General features: G+C 35.0%; 2 protein-coding genes across 5 annotated transcripts; both read right to left on the bottom strand.

The window, feature by feature from the left end:
* Positions 1–2,714: 2,714 nt before the first annotated feature.
* Positions 2,715–8,702, bottom strand: LOC104900940 (homeobox protein knotted-1-like LET6). Of its 4 annotated transcripts, none has more exons than XM_010688474.2 (4): positions 7,644–8,702; positions 6,954–7,089; positions 3,855–4,102; positions 2,715–3,071 (listed from the first exon to the last, which is right to left on the bottom strand). In XM_010688474.2, exons 1-4 carry the CDS (start codon positions 8,073–8,075, stop codon positions 2,850–2,852), a joined length of 1,038 nt encoding a protein of 345 aa, XP_010686776.1. In that variant the 5' UTR covers positions 8,076–8,702; the 3' UTR covers positions 2,715–2,849. The 4 variants fall into 4 exon arrangements, with proteins under 4 accessions (XP_010686776.1, XP_010686777.1, XP_010686774.1 ...); XM_010688475.2 differs by having other exon boundaries at positions 3,855–4,099; XM_010688472.2 differs by having other exon boundaries at positions 6,822–7,089; positions 7,644–8,701.
* Positions 8,703–13,954: 5,252 nt separating this feature from the next.
* Positions 13,955–15,205, bottom strand: LOC104901016 (uncharacterized). The gene has a single exon (XM_010688556.1). It carries the CDS (start codon positions 15,203–15,205, stop codon positions 13,955–13,957), a length of 1,251 nt encoding a protein of 416 aa, XP_010686858.1.
* Between the last annotated feature and the right edge of the window lie 5,551 nt (positions 15,206–20,756).

Below are 20,756 nucleotides of genomic sequence, written 5' to 3'. Positions count from 1 at the left end.
ACTAAAACTAATATCCTAAAACATCAATACATACAAAAACATTTACAAAAATTTACTAACAAATCACTATTCTCAAGAACCATTCACAATTAATGGTGGGTCATGATAAAAAATAGAGGTGTATTTGTAGTGAAATCAGAATTTAGAAATTAGACAAGAAAAAAAAAATTATTTACTTTTTTATAGTGTTTCCTATATATAATGAAACTTTTACATATATTTGGACGTATTTTTTTCTATTATATAATAGCGATAAATTATCAAGGTAAAAAGGTTTATATAAAATATCATTCAAGAATTAAAGTACAACATATCTCTATTATATAAGGGAAGGGGGAGCTATGTTGTCGCCGAATGAAGAGACTATCTTACTCCCTTCCCATTCTAAATTACAAATTCACTTACAAATCAAAGGAGGCTTCAAAAAAAATATCAAAAATATAATTATAATAATCACTCACAAGTCAACTAAAATCATAAAATTGCATAATTTACGTTATGCAAATCACTAAAATGAGGAAATTTACAAAAACTAAAAATTTCACTTACAAACTACAACCTGAAAAAATTGACTTGAAATCAAAGTGTCTACTTTTTTACAATTTATGAAGTACTGTACTTAATTCAAAAATCAACTAAAATATAATATTAGAAATCATAAATAAATTAAAAAAAATTTTATTTTTATTCATAGAATTTAACTTTGAAAAGTAAAAAAAAAAACAAAAAGAATGGTGAGAGACTTAAGTGACAGAAACTAAACCAATCAAATTTTGCAACTAAAACCATTTATACTTCGTATGTCTAATGTTCAAATTTTGACTCTTATGCCGAAGAAAATTGAGTTTATGTTCGAAAAAAATTCAAGCATGAGTCGCTTGCAAAAAATTCTAGTAATTTAGAAAGGAAAGGGGGTAAAATAGGCATTTCAAAAGAGGACACCATTGCTCCCCCCTTCCCTTATATTATAAAAAGTATATATTCGGAAAATATACATTCAGACGAATCTAACAAGATCCCACATGAATATGTTTTTCCTTAACTATAAATCACCAAACATAAACTAAGTAGAGTTGGTGAATAGTGTAAAAATCATACCGTTGCAAGTAAAAAAAAACGGAGGAAGTATAATAGAGATAATGTGGAAACCCCAAGATTGGGAGAGAAACCCATGTACTAACACATTTTGGCATTCTCTCACCATACACCTACAAAATTGGCAATTTATGCCCAGAAGCAAATATTCACACAAACCGTCCAAATATGGAGTTAATGAGAGTCGAACTCCCGACCATGAGCTTGGAAAATGAAAGCTCCAACCATTGAGCTCCCACATGATTCTCTTTTGATCTCATCTCATGACAAGATATTTTTATAATCACTAGACCTTATATTATTAGAAATGTACAACAAATTACTTACCAAGCCAACTATAACCCTAGAAGACTTATTATTTCTACACAGAATGATTAGAATCCTACCTACTATACTTTGTAATATCAATCCTAAATACAATTCTACTAGTATTAGGAAACTAATAATGCTTGAGATACTTAGAGATACTTATCATGAAAAATCTCCATATTCCAACACTAAGGCATTGTTCTCTTTAATTTAGACAAAAAGTTATTTAAAATAAGTTCTAATTCGTATTAGATCTTTTTGGTGTTAGAGACCAACTAAGCACAATGATCCGTTTGATAGGAGTGTAAAACTATTTTCTCTATGAGTACAATTGCTCTCCTAATTATAATGGAAAACCATTTTCCCTTCAAAATGAACCGGAGTAGAGAGTAACCCCACACAAGCTTAGATGAGGTTACATCCTAAAACCAATTGGCAATAGAAGGAATAGTCCATTAAAATTATATGTTAGTTATTCTCTCTTTTTATTCAATGTGGGACAAGCTCACATGTGAGTTAACACCTTAACACTGTTTTCCTTCCTTTTCCTTATATCTCTTGTACACTCCTCCCACTACCTCCTTATTTTCCCTTTCATTTTTCCTTTCGTTTCATCATTTTTCTTACATTCAACCAAACAACGGAAAACTAATTTTGAAATTGTGTTTTCCTTTGTAAATTGTTTTCCATGAAAATAATTTTACACTAAAAATGTTTTACACCCAACCAAACAGAGCCTTCGAGTAAAATTGATCACATGTGTTAGATGTCACCTCCCAAAACTTTACCAACTAAACTAGATGATATCTACATTGCACGGTATTTTTAATAGTGAAAGAATGATTGTTGTTCATCAAGATCATATAAACACATTATAGAATTTAATCCGCAAAACCAGTTTTCTTCTATAAATATGAGTAACAGGTAAAAACCAATTACAAACAGTAAGAACTCGATGCGTTCAATAAAAGTTAGTTGACATAATCATGCATAGCATGAGTAACAAAATTCACCATAATTATTAATTTGGAATAAATGGCGTTCAACAAGTGTTTGAAAATTGTGGTTCAGAAGTACTAACCACATTTCCTCACTTCACCGTACCCATGTATTCTTGCACAACTTTACCTGACAAGATAAGCTCACAGTGACCTACATAAGCCTCACATTGACCAACGTAAGAGAAGATGGGAAACAATTGTTATATAAACATTTGTGCATAATCACATAATTAAATATTTAGCTTCGAGCATATATCAATTTGCATAATCACGCAATTTATAATAATGCTAATTAGTAATAAGCTAGCGTTATCACAATATCGAGTTCATATTAGATCCATTGTTGAGTTTTTAGTACAATAATTATATATTATCAATACCATAATTAATCATTAATAAAGCAAAAGAAGTGATTATATTATTCCTAATGATCATGCATGGCCATTACATAAGCGTCGGGGAGACATCCATGGGGAAAGGATTACCAAGGACGTTGTCCATGTAACCATAGTGAGAATGAGCATGAGAATGTGCAGCAGCATCCATTACCACAAACTGCATGTCTTCAGAGGGTTTCCAATGCCTTTTCCTCTGGTTGATGAACCAATTGTTTATCTGCTTTTGGTCCAACCCCGTCGACTCCGCTAAGGCAAGTTTCTGGGACTCCTATGATTAACCAAACAATAGATCTAAGTTAGATTACGCTGCACCACGACTCAACCAACAAAAGTTCGATAAAATAAAGGTAACATTTGTTTACAAGCTCTAGGTTTATAAAGCGTCGCATCATGAGGATCTTAACATTATGTTCTTTGAGTATCATGATTCACTAATGTCTTAATGAGAGGTGACGCAGAGAAAACCTAGTGCAGACTTTTCTCCCTCAACGCTTCCTATAAACACACCCAAGATATCTTCACAATTGAAGATTCAAAACATCATAAACGTCCAATAACTTGTCTATGAACTCAACGAAAGTATCACTAAAGTAAATACAATAATGTAATCACTCTGCAAGAGACTAGTATATGTAATACAACTGCAAAAGGAAAACACACAGGCAAGAACTTTGCATATGCTTGCGGTATGTTGCCTTAAACCTAATGGCAAGCTACAGCATGTAAAAGTAGCATACAATCAACGCAATGGCGAAGTAACATGAGGTTTTCCCAACATAGCTGTTCAGTTCTTTGGTTTGCCTCGACCAATGTTAAGGAAGAGGATGCAAAAGAATTTTTTTTTGATATCGTAAGAGATCTTATTGGACCAAAAACTTCTCAGTATGTAGTAGATCAACCTGTCTATCTTAGCTCAAGAACATCCATTTACGACTAGGTTAAATACTACTTTATGATGTCGGATTAACAACAAAAAGTGTGTACTAAGCTGCTTAAAACATGTTAGAAATGATCGAATAAATAAGAGGGATGGAACATATATATAACATACTGATGGGTATGGCCATTTGTAGTGCCTGCTCCACCAATCAAGCAATTGTTGCCTGGCTTCTTTAGGAAGCTTTCCTTTCTTCCTTTTCTTCAAGAACTCTTGCCTCAGACTTCCCAAATATCCACTATACTTGCGAAGCAGTTGGCCTTTCAGCTCCCTATCTTCTGCCGAAGGATCAATATAGTTATTGTTTACATCAATATCTTCTTCAGGCGATCCATTTCTATCAGGAACCTTACCACAAGCTGCTGGTACAACATTTTGCATCATAAACGAAGTTCCAGAAAATGAGATCGCTTCGTTAAAATTAACTAAAACGTAAAGAATAAATAAATAAATGTTTGAAATAATGTGTATGATTGGGGGCATTATAATGCCCAAAAGGGCCACACGAATTTCAGATGCTTCACATGAAGGGCAATGATACATATATGTACATAAGCATAGAACTAATGCCCAATATGTTGATAATTTATTAGGTAGGGTTTCCCTTCACTTTTAGAATATAAGTTTCAGGTCTTAAAGATCAGATGAGTTTCAATAAGTACAGATAAGTTTCACAACTCTAGATAAGTTTAGTTCGGAGTAGTAGTCTTGATAAGTTTACATAAGCTCAGCAAATCACAACAGGTTAAATTCTTAAGATTAATGACTTATGAGTAATGAACATATAAACGACATGCAAAAGCTTGGTTAAGCTGACTTCATGACAATGCTAGCTCAGGATTTAGCATTTTCTAACATTGAATAACCAATTCAAATCAAATCCGAGACACAAAATACACACAAATTCGGGAATGACTACGTTGGGTGGGACTCTTTACTTCATCTGAAGTAAACATGTCGAATATTCAACATACGAATCGATGACACAAAAATCTTCTTGCACATAGCCTTTGAGTCTAATTTCTGGACACATACAATGTTAGATACTTGGCTCTATGACAGTTTGGCATTGATGTATACAGATTCCTATGACATATAAGAGGCTCCTCTAGATGTGTAGGTATTCTTTATTGTATGTCCCACAAAACTTGGGAAGTGACATAAATTCAGTCCATAAAGTCCACCGGTAAACAAAGGGAAGCTTGAACAAAGTACTCTTACAAAACTACTATCAATCAGATAGTAGCTAGACTTGTCTTTAAGCTACATCTAGAATCCTCTAATATGCTTTCTAAGGGACAATCACAAGCTTGGCTGTCAAATACAGTATTCTTTTCCAATAAAAACACAGTATACCTATGATTATTCTCAAAAATATAAATCATAGAGTAGAATTATTCTGCATGAATACAGTGATAGATCTGCCTTAACAATATAGACTGGTTTATTATCACTTGTAAACAATAATCATATCTCATGTCCTAGACGGCTAGACAACTAGAATGATATATTTCATATCTCCAACTCTTCAAGACTTACAAAGATACAAAATGCACAACAAAGATATGATTATTGAATCTACATATATACCATAGGTCTTAATTATAACTTAAGGTAAACAATAAGAAGTGGTATTGGTAATAAACTTTTGGATCATATTATGAATGAAGTCTCACGCAAGAGTACTCCATGGTAATAAACGCCAGTCCCCAACTACGTCGTTTTATTCATAACTATACATTATTATTCATTCCCCACTCTAAAGGTGGTAATGAAAATTCATGAAAGAAAACACATGTTCGGAGACATTCATTTATTCACAACTTTCTATTATTAGTCATTCCCACTATAAAGGTGGTAATGAAATTTCATGAAAGAAGAACATTTGTTCAAAGACAAGTTTCTCTACCGAGGGCGTTGTTGAAGACTCTTATCTCTAAATTAGATATAGATTTACAACCACTATCTTTATTCATTTCCGCCCACCAAGTACCAAACATGAAACATGCCATAAAGTCAATCAAACTTTGTCATTGCATTCTTTCAACTTGCTACCTCTCTACTAGAGATCAGTTTATCAATTAAGCACAATCAAACATACACATGTTGCCTACTAGTACTAAAGCCAAAGTTAGAAATTTTACTAATTAAGCTCCTTCAAACTCATACTTCATAGATTGTTTAAAGGCATATCTTATAGTATTCTTTCTAAGATCCAACTTAAATAAGGATTTGGATTATCATCAACATTAAATTCGACTCACCTAAGTAGTTTTCTTCTCAAGTTCATATAAATCAAAATCAGATAATACACACCCTTAAACCTGTATTATACAACGTACCCTAGCAAATACCCCCATATTCAATGCCAAGTTTTTGCCAACTTTATCAACCTTAAGACACACTTTTTACGCTAGTAGCTAATGGGATAGAACATGACTTTACCATCTCCAATAGTTGAAACACATGTTCTTCCAAGCAACACATATATATGGATATAGAAGGTAACTCGTCCATATCAAGACTTCAAACTATGTCAATCCGTAGCTAAAATCTTATATCATGTGCCATATTTATCACACATGGTTATAATAAACATAGTTTAAAAAAATTAAAAAAAAAAAAAAAAAAAAAAAATAAAAAAAAAAAAAAACAATATTTTGTAAAAAATAAAAATAAAAAACATTTAGGAAGATCCCCCATTGGGATTCATTAACAACATAAAAAGAGTAAAGAACCACAAAAAATCAGAGAAAAAACATTAAAATAGCATAATTAGCCAAATACATATGTGCCATTTTTTTTTTAAAAAAAAAACCCTATTTCCAAAAACACATAAAATAAACAAAGATTAAATTGAACAAACAAAGATCCACTCAGATGATGAGAAAAACAGAAGACAAAATCTCTTATACTTCCAAGATCTCATCTTGGAAACATGCACCATGCAAGTACTATATAATAAAAATTAATGAAAAAAATCTCCAAATCAAAGCAAAAGATTTAGAAGACACAAAACTGATCATCAATTAGCAGAGAGAGAAAGTAAGAGATAGAGAGAGAAAACAAAAAGATGATCACCAGAAGAAAGAGAATTATCAGAAGGTGAAGAAAGAGTTAGGGCTTTAAACTGGCACTCAATCCTTGAAAGAAAAAGCATGGCTTCTTTAAAAGGTTTGGTTAATTCTTGCTCATATTTAGTAAGCATCTCACAATAAGCTTCCATAAATTGATCCAAAGCTGGATCTTCTCCTATGTATCCTCCGCCGCTTCTTCCGCCACCACCATGACTCATTGCCATTGTTTCTGCTTCTTCTAACCTCGCCACCACTTCTGGTGGTGCTCCCACCTACACTTTCCATAAATAAAACAACCCATCAAATAAAATCCATGTTAAAATTACTATAAAGTATATATATACCATTGTAGTATTACACATGTTTTATTCAATATTGATTTGTTTAGAGGTAAGATTATTGCTTGTTTTTGAGATCAAAATCTTTGGTGAATGATAGAATTAATATTGGGTGGTTGTTGTTTAACGTACAAACATGCACCACAACACGTCAACACCATTATCCTTATAAATTAGCAAACTTTCTCAAAAGAGTGAGGGTTTCAGGTTTTTTTTTTTTTTTGTTCTCATCTTTTGAATTATTAACCTTATAAAATTACCCCTAAAAAACTTGTAGGAAAATCAAAGTTGGGGTTTTTATCTTTTCTTTGGGGGTACTATGATTTGTAGTTTTTTCAGTTCAAGAAAACAACTTTTTTTATAGAAAAACCTAGCAAAGTTCAAATCTTTCTCAAACTGAGTAGTTTTTTCTGAAAATGGTTTTTTAATCATTTCAGCTCCCCAAAGTTAAGTAAACTAAATCTTAAAAAAAGGATATAATTAATCACCTTTTGACAGCTAACATAGGCAGATAAAAGGCGAGGGTAATGAGGATGAGACATAATCTTTGCCTTAATATTCCCAGTACTGCTACTACTGTTGTTAACATTCTGAGTTTGGTTCTCCATTCCCATCAGTTGATGATGATGATGATGAAGATCATAACATCCACTTGCAGCAGCAGCAGCAGCAGCAGCAGCAACTGAAGAAGAACAAGCTGATGAAGAGCAACAACACACCTTATTGTTGTTGTTGTTATGGCTGTTGTTATCATGATGTGAATTATGACTTTGATGTTGATGTTGATGATGTTGATGTTGATGATGTTGATGAGATAATGGTGGAATCATAATCATAGAATATAACCCATTTTCCATCATCATACATGAAGCATTAGTATTATTATTACCATGACCATGACCATTACCATTACTCTCCATGATTTTCTCTCTCTAGAAACTAGAAAAAGAAGAAAAAAAAACTTGCAAGTAAAATAATTAGTTAATAAAAAGAAGAAAATAATAGTAGTAGTAGTAGAGTGAGTTATATTATGGGGTTTTGGCAAAAGGGAGAGAGCTCCCGGATTTCAAGCTTACACAAAAAAGAGAAACAGCCTTTTTACAGCAAAATCCTAAGAAATAACCACTGGGTTATTAAGTGATAGTTGTCGTCATCTCTCTGTGCTAGTTTTCCTCCTTTCTTCTTTTACAGACCACCTTTCTTTTTTAAAACAAAAGGAAGAAACAGAACATTTTTTAATTACTACTACTAAGTACTAATTTATTTACTACTACTACTACATCATATTCTTTTTTTTATAAAGAAAGAAAGAAAGAAAGAATGGTGGTTTAATATAGTTCTGGGTTTATTTCTGATGATTAAACAGGAAAGAAAAAGTAATTACTGTATATTAGAGAGAGAAAGAGAGGATATTTTGTTTGTTTTGGGTGGGATTGTGAGCAGAATGCACGCGATGAATGCCAGAGGAAGAGAGAGAAAGAGAAGGGGAAGAAGAAGAAGAGAGAGAGTACTAAAAACTTGGGTTCCCAATGAATAATACTTCTCTTACTTCTCCCCCCCCCCCCTCCCTCTTTTCTTGCAGTAGCAGTGGCACTGAGGATTTCACTGCCATTTCACTGCTCTCCCGTTTTCATTTTCTTTTTGAGTAATATCTACTTCTTATTATTTTCAAGATTAGTAGTACTAGTACTATAAGTATTGGATTAATTTGTCGATGTAGTAAAGTTTTATGAGGTGGTATTCAAGATTGGATCAAATTTTGTTAATATTATTGTGTTTAGGTAGTGTTCTTTTGGATTGTATTGAACGAATAGAATTAAAGTGAGATGAACTGAAAACAAAACTGTGAGAGGACAGTATGTAGTTAAATAGAACTAAACTGAATTGAAGAAACAATATCCAAAAGAACAAGGTCTTAATTGCTTATTTATACCCAAATAAAGTAACGAATTAACATATTTTTAGCTAATACTATTGGCTAGGGGGAAGTTGCTTAGGTCTAGTTTAATTTGATTTGGGGCTCTCTAAGGGTTGAGAGTTGGGTCTTCTTTGCTCTCATACTAAATAGCTAAGTTCAAATTTTGACGATACATCTTACTTGTAGAAAAAGAGTATTTAGTGAAAGAAATGTTACTTTGTTATCCTCGCTTATGGATTTACCATCTAATGCTGGAAATATTGGCTAACTTGTAGAAGTATATGATTTTGGGATCTAAGAGATTAAGACTTGTTTTTATAATCTATGACTCGATTGAAGCCCTAATTAAATAAATTGACCAAAAATAAACTTGACCTAGAAAAAGAACATTAACTCTAAATAAAGATTAGTATTCATGTTGTTGTACTACACTTAAATATCAACTCTGACGACAAATAGAATATCAACTCTTTATTTTTTAAAGAATTGAAATAGTAGCTTTAATTTCCTTAGTAATAATATTTTAACAACCACAAAGCTAAGATGATATTTCTAGTTAATACAAAATAAATATAACAAGATCATATGTCATGATTATGCTTTACTTATCTAACGGGGACAATAAATTTCAAATTTCTAGCTAGCTCTTGTCGGAGACATATAATAATTTTTCGAAACTTGTATGTGAAATAACAAACGCCATATCAAGTACGTTGAACTAGAAGTTTAATGTAAATTCGACCTTAAATGAAAATAAATTTAAAGACATCTCGGTATCAAAGTAAACTGAATTTTTCAACATTAACCTGACATAAAATTGATAGGGGGCATCTATTTCATAATCTATTGCAATCCGACATATTATACATTCAAAGCGCATCCAAACCCGACTATACTAATTGAACTCCAAAATTAACTTTTACTTGAGATGATCCAGACTATACCCAATTAAAAGGACCCACTTATTACTACTTGTTTTGAGTTAACATATAACCTTGTCTTCTGAAGTTTTGGATTATTCAAGTACTTCATCATTTAAAAGATATTCCATCTTTCCCCTAAAGACCCAACCTTAGGTTAGTTCAACTTTTCAACATTTGAACTTGTGTGTCAATATATTCTTTCTTATCTTAAGCAACTTCATTGAAGCTTCAATGCATCAACTCTCTTTGATTGATTATTGAAATCATGTATGACATCATTTTTTCCATGAACACTATTATCATGGGATGATGTTTGCAACTTTGAAGACAAGTTTTTACGCATATAACCTCAAAATTCACTAATTACATCAACCTTAGGTTAGGTTACCTCATCTTATAACTTATTGATAAAGTAAAGATATATGGTTAACTGCCTTGACTATGGTAAATATTCACCTCAGAAAATTCTTACCAATTCTCTTACTATTACTCTAAAATAGTTCATTTCCTACGGTATCAATCCAATTTATTTAGAATTACAGCCAACTGAACTTGTAGTATCCGTTTTTATATTAATTGTGAGTCTAATATGTTGATGTTGTAACCGAATCGGTTTAATCATAAGTCTGAACTTATGTTTAAAGTCCCAAGAATAATAGTTTTATATTTTATCATATCTCATCATACGAGAATCCTTTAGGCTTGAAGTGTAAATGTAGCACAAACTTTTTTCATAATTGGCGCTAAATATACCTCTTAAGAAAGGAGGATTGGATAAGATTTGAACAAGTAACGTTTAGATCATGTTGGTTCTGATACTATTTTAAATTAATGATCAACTCAATATAAAGCTTAACCTTATAATTTGAGCAACAAAAGTAGTTTTATATTCTGTCATAAATATATTAGAATTTAATCTAAGCTAAGTATTCTAAATAAGTTTAACAAATTATTACCTTACTTTATTTTCGAGGGTTGAAGGAGTATCAATTATTGAACATTAAAGCTCATAGAAATTCCTAGTTCCAAATTGGGTGGAACGTACAATTTTGTCTAATTCATGGTATTATTGTTTTTTATTATTATACAATTCATGACATTATTGTTGAATTAAAACCCATGGAAAAAAAACAAACAATTACTGTATTATGAAATGGAGGGAGTATTAGGCAAAGCTTCTCAAGATAATAAATGGAAGGGGATCAAAGTATAGCAACCTTTTGTTTTCTAAATTATTGTTTTTGTTCTTTTCCAAAAAAATTGTATTCCATCCATTGGTCATGACTTTTTTCAATAGTAATAGTATAATTACTTGAAATAAGTAGGACAATAGTAGAAAGAGTGATTTAAATACTGCTATAAAAGACAGAGAAGAAGATGATGAGTGATCAAATCGAGGGAGAAGAGTAAATAGGGAGTCTATTACCCTGGTCTATATACGGCTATAAGGAGGTATAAGATTTTTTGGTGGGCAATGGAATCACCACTCTGTTTGCCTATTTCATTGTTAAAGGAGTTATCTTTAGCCATATGTCCACGCATTCCCACTCATTTTGGTTTCAATTTTTGCAATTTTATCAAAATGGAAAGGAACAATAAGAAAAGAAAAGAGGTTGTGTCTTGTGTGGAAATAACTACTAGTACTTGGTTAAAAGAGGTCGTGTGGAAATAACTACTAGTACTTGTTGGTTATCAAAGGTTTACAAATATTAGAATGATAATATGATATCAACTTTTGATGTAATTGTTGATGTGATATTGTTAGGTTTTTTTTTAGGGGATGTGATATTGTTAGCTTAAGAGTTACTTTATTGGCATCTTGGGAGCTCAGTGAATGAAGTAAAAAATTTGATGTCTTTGTAGTTGAGAAAGTATCCTTGCATAACAGTTATGGGGCAGCAGTTGCCCATAACCATGGTAAAGATGCTATTACAGCATAAACTAAGGGTAAAAACGTAAAAAGTTTGGCTGATATAACGCCCATTGAACCAACGTCTGGCCAGGACGTTGGACCCATGGGTCCAACGTATGGCCAGAACGGTTGCCTCATGGACCCAACGTCTGGCCAGGACGTGAGGTCCATAGGGCGAACGTGTGGCCAAGACGTTGGGTCCATGGACCTCACGTCCTGGCCAGACGTTGGGCCCCAAAATTACAAAAATGTCCTGGTTATGGGCAACTGCTGCCCCATACCTGTTATGTGTATATCAGCACTCCTTTGTAGTTTGTACTAAAAGATCCTCTAGTATTTGACAGAGATACAGTCCATACAGATACTTGATCTACTTCTATAAGCTAAGCTTGTGATAATTGATTTAAGTGTATATGGTTAATATCTTTACTTGCAATAACTATAATAAGTTTTCATAAAGTCTAATTGATAAAAGCATGTACAATGGGTTGGCTTTAGGTTGGTCTAGCAAAAAGTAAAGTTAGCTTTACTTAATTTTGTTATTGGGGCAATTGGCCCTTGGAGTTGGTTAGTCTGGATTTCTAGACTAACAGCATCTCTGATGGAGTGCACAAGACCAATGATTCTCCAATCGTAGCGCGCCACTTGGCATTTTTGTCTACAACACTCTTCCTTTTAATTTGCAACGTTTTAAATTTTGTAATGTTAATAAAAAAAAATTCACTTTATTATTTTTTAAAAAAAATTACAATAACGCATATAAAATATTTTTTATCTATAAATTGAGTCCAAATTTCGTATATTTTACCAAACTTCTTCCCAGCCTAATTTTCTAATTACTCTCTCCTTCCTATATTACTTATACTAAGCCAATATTATGGATTCAAATAATTCTAATTACTCCAAACTAATCCAAACCACCCACAAAATTCACATCTCACTAAAATTTCATGTATGTATGTTTTTTTGAATTTTCTATCTTATGTATGTGTTCCATTTTTTAATTTATAATGTCAAGTTAACGTAATTTAATTTAACGTAAGCAAATTAGCTAATTTAATTTAACATAAGCTAATTAACTTGTAACGTAATTTAATTTATCATAATTAATTTAACGTAATCTGATTATCATTTATTAATTGAAATCATCTATTTCATATAAAAATACAAGTAGAAGAAGAGAGAGAATATTATGGGATTTGATAAAAGTAGGAAGAAATAGAAAAATCAAGTAAGACCAACCAAACCATTGTGAGAGAAAAAAGATGAGTTGATGGGAGTTTTAGTGGGATTTGAGGTGTAAGAAGGAGGAAAGGAGAGAGAAAAAAAACTCAAAAACCATTTAAGACCAACCCACCCATTGTACATGTTCTAAGAAAAGTTGTGGTTAGCAATTTCAGTATATACTTCCTCCCTTCTTTTCTAACTGCAACATATCTTTTTTACAAACTCCAATACATACAAACTCCAGCCATTAATATCGTTAATTAGGTATAACTAAGAATAAAAAAAATGATATTTGAAAATACATATTGGGATGCATCTAAAAACATATGAAGTATCGTAATCTTTTTCTTACCATATTATCTACACATGAGCTAAGAGATCGAGGTGACCTTCTAGTGTCTCAATTGGTGTCACAAGGGTTTGGATTACCTATTGTCGTTCGCTACTACTTCCACATTTTATTACTTCCTCACTTATAGATTATTCTACTACTTATTATGTTATGCATGTTGAGTATATTTTTAATGTAAAATGAAGATTCCTTACAAGTGAGAGTGGGGAATATGGGGATCACACTTTGTAAAGGTAAAAAATCGAACCCATGTCACATAGGTGGAAAGAGGGTATGCAATTAACTAGATCAACCGTGATTCTTGAATCTAACAATATATAGCTTGATAAATTTTCTTTTTTGAAAGTTTGTGGCATTTTATTGATAAAGCCATAGGCTGGTTGGCTAGTAGCCTTTACATTTTCCATGAAACAAAATATCAAGGCTACAGAGGACTCGAAAAACAAATAGACGATATTGTGCTACACTTAAAGCCAAGCCACAAATTCATCCCGACAGGAAAGACCCTGCTTTGCCAGTTGGTCAGCGACCACATTTGATTCACGCCCTTTGTACACTAGAGATAATCTAGCTGTTGAAGTAAGAAGACCACGAATGAAGTTGATGTGGAAGTTGAGGTTCCATGGGCCCTTGTTTTCTCCTGTACACCATGCGACCGCATTTGCCGAGTCCGATTCGACAACAAGACCATAGTTTCCCACAAAAGGAGATGAGAGGAGTATCTTGAGAGCTCTATGAATGGCTAGAACCTCAACATGATTAATCTCCATGTATGGAATGGGGCTGGAAAACAAGCACTTGAAGCAACCCTCAGGATCACGGAGAACACCCCCAATCGCGGTTTTATTGTTCGTTACATTCAGTGAGGCGTCAATGTTCCACTTAAGTGAGTTGAGAGGTGGGGGGGACCAGTTTGAAGAGGATGAAGATGAGTGGAGGAGGTGCTTGCTGATTCGAGTGGGGGACCATAATAAACATTGAGGATTTCTTACAATGTCGGTTGATGAATATGGGAACGGGTCACCCCAACCGATTATCCACCAGCTTAACCGCAAGAGAATGAGGTTTTGTACTTGCTCAACATTGCACTCGACTTGATTAAAGCATCTCGCATTCCTCTCCTTCCAGATTGACCAAATCATGATGAAAAAACCTGCACACCATACTTTCTTGATGAAAGGCGCACGTAGTAGCGATTGCCACTGCTTGAAGGCAAGCCGGATGCTGAAGAGAAATACCCATTTCATATTCCATAACTGCAGCCACCATGCCCTAATTTTATGAGAGAAAGAAAAATGCAAGAAAAGGTGATTGACATCTTCTTCAAATTGAGAGCAAAGCACATAGAGAGTTTCGGATGCTGGGATTATCCCAATTCTTGCAAGTTTGGCCTTGGAGTTTGTTTTTTCAAGTAACACAAGCCAAGTGAAGATTTCTATCCTGTGAAGAACCAAACCCCTCCATAATTTTTTGGTGCAGCCTGCGTCAAGAAGGGAGTTGGTTTTGGCAAGCTCCATTGAGACTGACTTCACCGAAAAGGTATCAGATTTGCTTGGAGCCCACATAAGAGTATCAACATCAGATGATGAGAGATAGACATGCTGTAGCACGAGGAGGAGAGTGCTCAGCTCTTGTTCATCTTGTGGCCGAAGACTTCTAGACCAAACGAAGCTCCATTTCCATTCCAAACCGTCCCAAAACCCGAATTGATTTACCATGGCAGTAGGATAAGAACTTATTCGAAATAGCCTCGGGCAAGAAAATTTTAGGGGGGACTCTCCAATCCATAGGTCGTGCCAAAATGATGTTTACAATCCATTACCGATTTTCTTCCTTATCATGGAGGAGATGAGTTCCTTGCCACGGGGTTGCTTTAATATGTACGTGACAATATATTTCCAAGGGCCTCCGCAAGTAGGTGCTTTAAAATCTCGGGCAGTGATGGAAGGGTCGTAGCGATACTTTGCTTGAATGGTGTTGCGCCAAAGAGAGTCCGGCTCTGTAAGATACCTCCACAACCATTTGAGTAGCAAACCCATGTTTCTATGCTGGAGATTCCCTACTCCCAATCCCCCTAGCAATTTGGGAGATTCGATGTGGTTCCATGCAATGGGAGAGATAAACTTTTTCTTCTCAAGAGAGCTGCACCACATGAATTGTCTTTGCATCCGAATGATTTGCTCAACAATGCCCGCCGGAATGGGAAACAATGACATGTAATAGAGTGGGAGGTTTAATAATGAGGCTTTGATGAGAGTTAACCTTCCCCCAAGAGAAAGGAGTTTCGCTTTCCAACCCGCTAGTTTCTTCTCCATTTTATCGATGATAGGCTTCCATAGACTTAGGTGAGATGAGTTCCCTCCAATGGATAAGCTTGATAATTAATATATGTAATTGTTAGATTACATATATTTTTAGATATATAATTTATCAAGCTATATATTGTTAGATTCAAGAATCTATGTATAATTAAATGCAATTAAAAAATAATGGAGGAAGTACCAAATTATACATATTGCGTACTTCTATCAGTTACTTGTCAACATAATCTATAGTTGCACAATTTAGAAATAGTTGTAACATTTCATGTTTTGACGCTCATCGATATAATTTTAAACATTAATATCTTTAATTATCAATAAGCTTAAGTAAAGAAATAAGCTAAGAAACATTAATATCTTTTAGTCATTGAGTATACAAAGCAAATAAAGAGTGAAGAACGAAGCTCAAATAAAGAAAGTTTTCGTAAAATAAAGTTAGATGAAAGAGAACAACTCGTTCCAAATATTCCATCACATTAACAATTTCTATCAAGAACAACTATATTGACCTTCATGTGAAATTGAGAAAAGAAAGTATCTTGCTCTTACACATTTTCATCTCCCATGTCTCCAATGACAAGTTAACAGTGATAAATTTCTTCTCTTATTGTTCCTCAGATCAAATTTCTTCTCTTATTGTTCCTTTCAGTAAAGAAGAAATCGATGCAGCCATGGCTTCGTGCAATCCAGACAAGGCCCCTGGACCCGACGGTTTCAATTTTAAATTTGTGAAAAATGCGTGGGAGGTGATTAAAGAAGATTTCTACGCAATCATCCAAGATTTCTGGGCCTCTGCAGTGTTACCGAAAGATTGCAACTTGGCTTTCATTGCGCTTATCCCAAAAGTGGAGCACCCATCTCACTTTACTGACTTTCGGCCCATTAGTATGGTGGGCTGCCTATACAAGATTATCGCAAAATTGCTCTCCAAAAGACTGCAAACAGTCATGAACACCCTTATTGGCCCTCTACAATCAGCATTCATAGCAGATAGACAAATCCTTGACGGTGCCCTAGTGGCAGGGGAACTTATAGACTCATGCAAGAGAATGAAAAATCCATCAACTCTTCTGAAAATTGATTTTCATAAAGCTTTTGACAGCGTTTCATGGGGTTTTCTAGATTGGACACTGGAACAAATGAAGTTTCCTCCTCTTTGGCGCAGGTGGATCCAATCTTGCGTCATGACTGCTGCATCATCCATTCTCATTAATGGATCGCCTTCACCCCCCTTTAAACTTCAGCGAGGGCTTCGTCAGGGAGACCCTCTCTCCCCGTTCTTATTTGTTTTAGTAGCAGAGACGCTGAATTTATTGATAAAGAAAGCAACATCAGCCGGGCTATGGGAAGGCTTGGAAATTTCTCCGGGCGGCTCTAAACTCACACATCTGCAATATGCAGATGATACAATCATTTTCTGCCCTCCTAATCTTGAGTATTTGCAGAATATCAAGAAAACTCTCATCATATTTCATCTTGTCTCGGGCTTAAAGGTGAATTTTCATAAGAGCTCCTTGATTGGTGTTCATGTTTCGGACTCGTGGATAGATATGGCTTCGAGAGCCCTTCTTTGCAAGGTAGGGAATCTTCCATTCACCTATCTTGGGCTCCCCATTGGCGGGAACTGCTCACAAATAAAAAGTTGGGACCCTATAATTGAGCGAATGCAAAAAAAGATGGACTCGTGGAAAGGGAAACTACTTTCCATTGGTGGCCGGGTGACGTTAATCAAATCATCTCTAGCTAGTCTTCCTCTATACTATATGTCTTTGTTTATGGTTCCAAAGGGCGTAATCGAGAAAATTGCAAGAATCCAAAGGAGGTTTTTATGGAGTGGCGACATGGATAAAAAGACTCTCTCTCTAGTAGCATGGAACATAGTGGAGCTTCCAAAAGAATTCGGGGGATTAGGCATTGGAAACATGATTCATCGAAACATTGCTTTGCTCTTCAAATGGATATGGAAATTTTTTCAATATCCATCTCTCCCTTGGCGGCAGTTGATAAAAGAAAAATATGGCTACCCGGATGCTATTTCGATTAGAGATATCGAAATTCCGAAATCGGGCGGACCCTGGAAACGAATTTGTGAAGCATTCATCAAGAATCCGACCGCAAAAAATATTGCTTACCAGGGGCTCCGTAAAGTGGTAGGTGATGGTGTGGATACCTTCTTTTGGTATGATCAATGGCTAGATATAACCCCTCTCAAAGTTCTTTTTCCAAGATTATTTCGGCTGGCCTCTAATCCGATGGCTTCAGTGGCTTGCTATAGTACATGGGATGGTATCCAATGGAAGTGGAATTTCTCATGGTCTCGGCCTCTTAGGGCCCGCGACATTGAAGAGAGAACCCATCTGCTCATCCTTCTCTCTCGCGTATCACTTGATGAAAATGGTAGGGACTCCTACACCTGGACCTTCCACAAATCAGGTGCCTTTTCAGTGAAATCCTTTTACACTGAACTTGTGAAACCATCAAATCTGGAGTTCGACGCTATTAAAGGCCTGTGGAGGGGCCTTGTTCCATTCAGGATTGAAATATTCACTTGGACGGTTCTGTTGGGCCGTGTTAATACAAGAAGCAAGCTCGCAAGGATAGGCATTATTACTCAATCTGAAAACAAATGCGCTCTTTGTAACAATAGCACAGAAGAGATAGATCATCTTTTTTTGCACTGTCCCTTCTCTTCTCAATTGTGGAGCAAATGGATGAATATCTGGAATTTGGTAGGGGTGATGCCAGGCAGTATCCGGGTCGCCTTCGATCAATGGAACTCACCCCTAAAAAACAAGTTCTTTAAAAAGGTTTGGGCAGCCTCTTTTTTTGTCATTGTTTGGTCCATATGGAAAGAACGTAACTCCCGTATCTTTAATAACATAAAATGTTCGGCCTCACAAGTTCATGATTTGGTTTTACTCCGCCTCGGATGGTGGATATCTGGGTGGTCTGATTCATTTCCTTATTCGCCGTCAGAAATTCAAAGGAATCCTCCATGTTTAATCTGGGATGGTCCTTCCCTCGCATCAGAGTGCTTGAGGCGCCCAGTCCTTCCCCCCTCTCCATGGTCTCCTCCGGAAAAAGAATGCATAAAATGGAACGTGGATGCATCATATATCCCATCTCTTTCCCGCTCTGCCATAGGGGGAGTTTTGCGAAATCATGAAGGTAATTTCCAATGTCTTTTCTCATCTCCCATTCCCACAATGGAAATAAATAGCGCAGAGGTCCTGGCTATTCACAGAGCCATCTCAATTTCCTTGGCAAATCCTTGCATCAAGCAGCATCAAATCATAATTGAGTCGGACTCAGCGAATGCGGTCTCATGGAGTAATAGTGTCAGTGGGGGTCCCTGGAATTTAGCCTTCCATCTAAATTTCATTCGTCATGCCCGTAAGCATGAGATGAAGATTTCCATAATTCACAAGGGCAGGGCTTCAAATTTTGTGGCAGATTCCCTAGCGAAGCAAGGAATCTACAGATCCTCGGAGTTTATTGCTTGGCTTTAAGATTATGAATAGGTTTTTTCGCTGATGCTAATTTGTATAAGAATAGCCTCGGGTTTATGGCCCCTTTTGTAATGATCTCCCCCTCCCTTGATGGTTATGTAGTAATGGAACATTGTAATGGTCTCCCTCAGCAGGGGCTGTAATTGCCTCCTTCACTTGGGTGTGCCTCGGCACTATGAAAGTGCTCTCCATAAGGAGACTACCTGGGTGTAAGTCCTAGAGGCTATTTATGGCTCCTTGCTTTCTCAATTAATAAAACAAGGAGACTAATTATCAAAAAAAAAAACAGTGATAAATAAACTATTCTAAATAAGTTTCGCAAGTCTCATCCATGCTACCTACACAGTAAAATCTGTAATTATATATGCCAGGGGAAGTAATCTGTAATTATTTAGCATTTGCAAAAGTAGGTTTCAGCCAAGAAAAAGGGCAAAAAATAAAGAAAAAGCTGATAAAGCTAGTGGGACACTTCGAATGTCCCTTCTCTCTTCTCTTTTTTCCCCTAAGTTCTCTTTCTAGGTTTATGAGGCTAAGGTGTAGCCTATGCCCTATTTATTGACTACTACAATTTTCACTCCCAAGGTGAGTACGTCCATATTTTTAGTACACCAGCATTTCACCATGGAAAATTTTTGCTCCAATTTGATCCGTGACCAACTATGTCGCCTTCGCATTTGTCTCCATTCGTGCATGAATACAATTCTTTTGCTGCAAGTAGGGGTGTAAGTGGATTGGACTGGATTGGACTTTGCCAAATCCAAATCCAGTCCAAAGTTTTTTGGACTCGAGAAATTGAGTCCAAGTCCGATCCAAATATTTTTTGAGTCCAGTCCAATCCAGTCCGATAATTTTTTCTTGAGTCCGAATCCAATCCAGCAGTCCGATTATTATATCTTTTTTCCCGATTCAGATTCAATAATTCACAATGTTTTTTGAGATGCTTGAGCGCTTGACATCTGATTCAATTATCAATATCCACAAATTAGATTGAAAGCTTAAATTAAAGTAAAATACTATGAATAAAAAGTTAAATTAGATGCTTACCTTGATCTAAGTTGAGAGGAAGCAGAGAGACTGAGAATTAATCTGAGGGAGAAATAGAGAATGCGAGAGTCAATACAGCGAGGTAGAAAGAAAATGAAGAGTAAGAGGAAGTGAGTAGTAAGGACTGAGGAGTGAAGTGAGGTAGAATTAGTCGCCTACTCCTACTACTGTAGTACTGCTAGTATAATTTACTTATTTAACAAATGGAGCTAAGTGCAATAGTCTGGCGCCAAGTCAAATTGTCTGGCGCCAGTTGAAACATTTGAAGAGGGAAGGTCGAAAACTCCAAAATTTTAAAAATAGTATCAATTTTTTTTAATATATACATTATATATGTATTAAATATATATTATATATATACATATTTTTGGACTGGACTGGAGTTATTGGACTCC

This window comes from Beta vulgaris, chromosome 8 (assembly GCF_026745355.1).
Source record: "Beta vulgaris subsp. vulgaris cultivar EL10 chromosome 8, EL10.2, whole genome shotgun sequence".
Lineage (NCBI taxonomy): Eukaryota > Viridiplantae > Streptophyta > Magnoliopsida > Caryophyllales > Amaranthaceae > Beta > Beta vulgaris.
Note: the sequence above shows the minus strand (reverse complement) of the source record. Positions and strands in the feature narration are given on the sequence as shown.

Bases quoted from the DNA above. Each gene is read 5' to 3' on its own strand.
- LOC104900940 (XM_010688472.2), bottom strand. From the start codon at position 8,075: ATGGAGAGTAATGGTAATGGTCATGGTCATGGTAATAATAATACTAAT. The intron at 4,103-6,821 runs GTGATCATCTTT...ATGTTGTACCAG, and splicing joins TGATAATTCTCTTTCTTCTG to CAGCTTGTGGTAAGGTTCCT. The intron at 3,072-3,854 runs GTATGTTATATA...GGTTAATCATAG, and splicing joins ACAAATGGCCATACCCATCA to GAGTCCCAGAAACTTGCCTT.
- LOC104901016 (XM_010688556.1), bottom strand. From the start codon at position 15,205: ATGGTAAATCAATTCGGGTTTTGGGACGGTTTGGAATGGAAATGGAGC.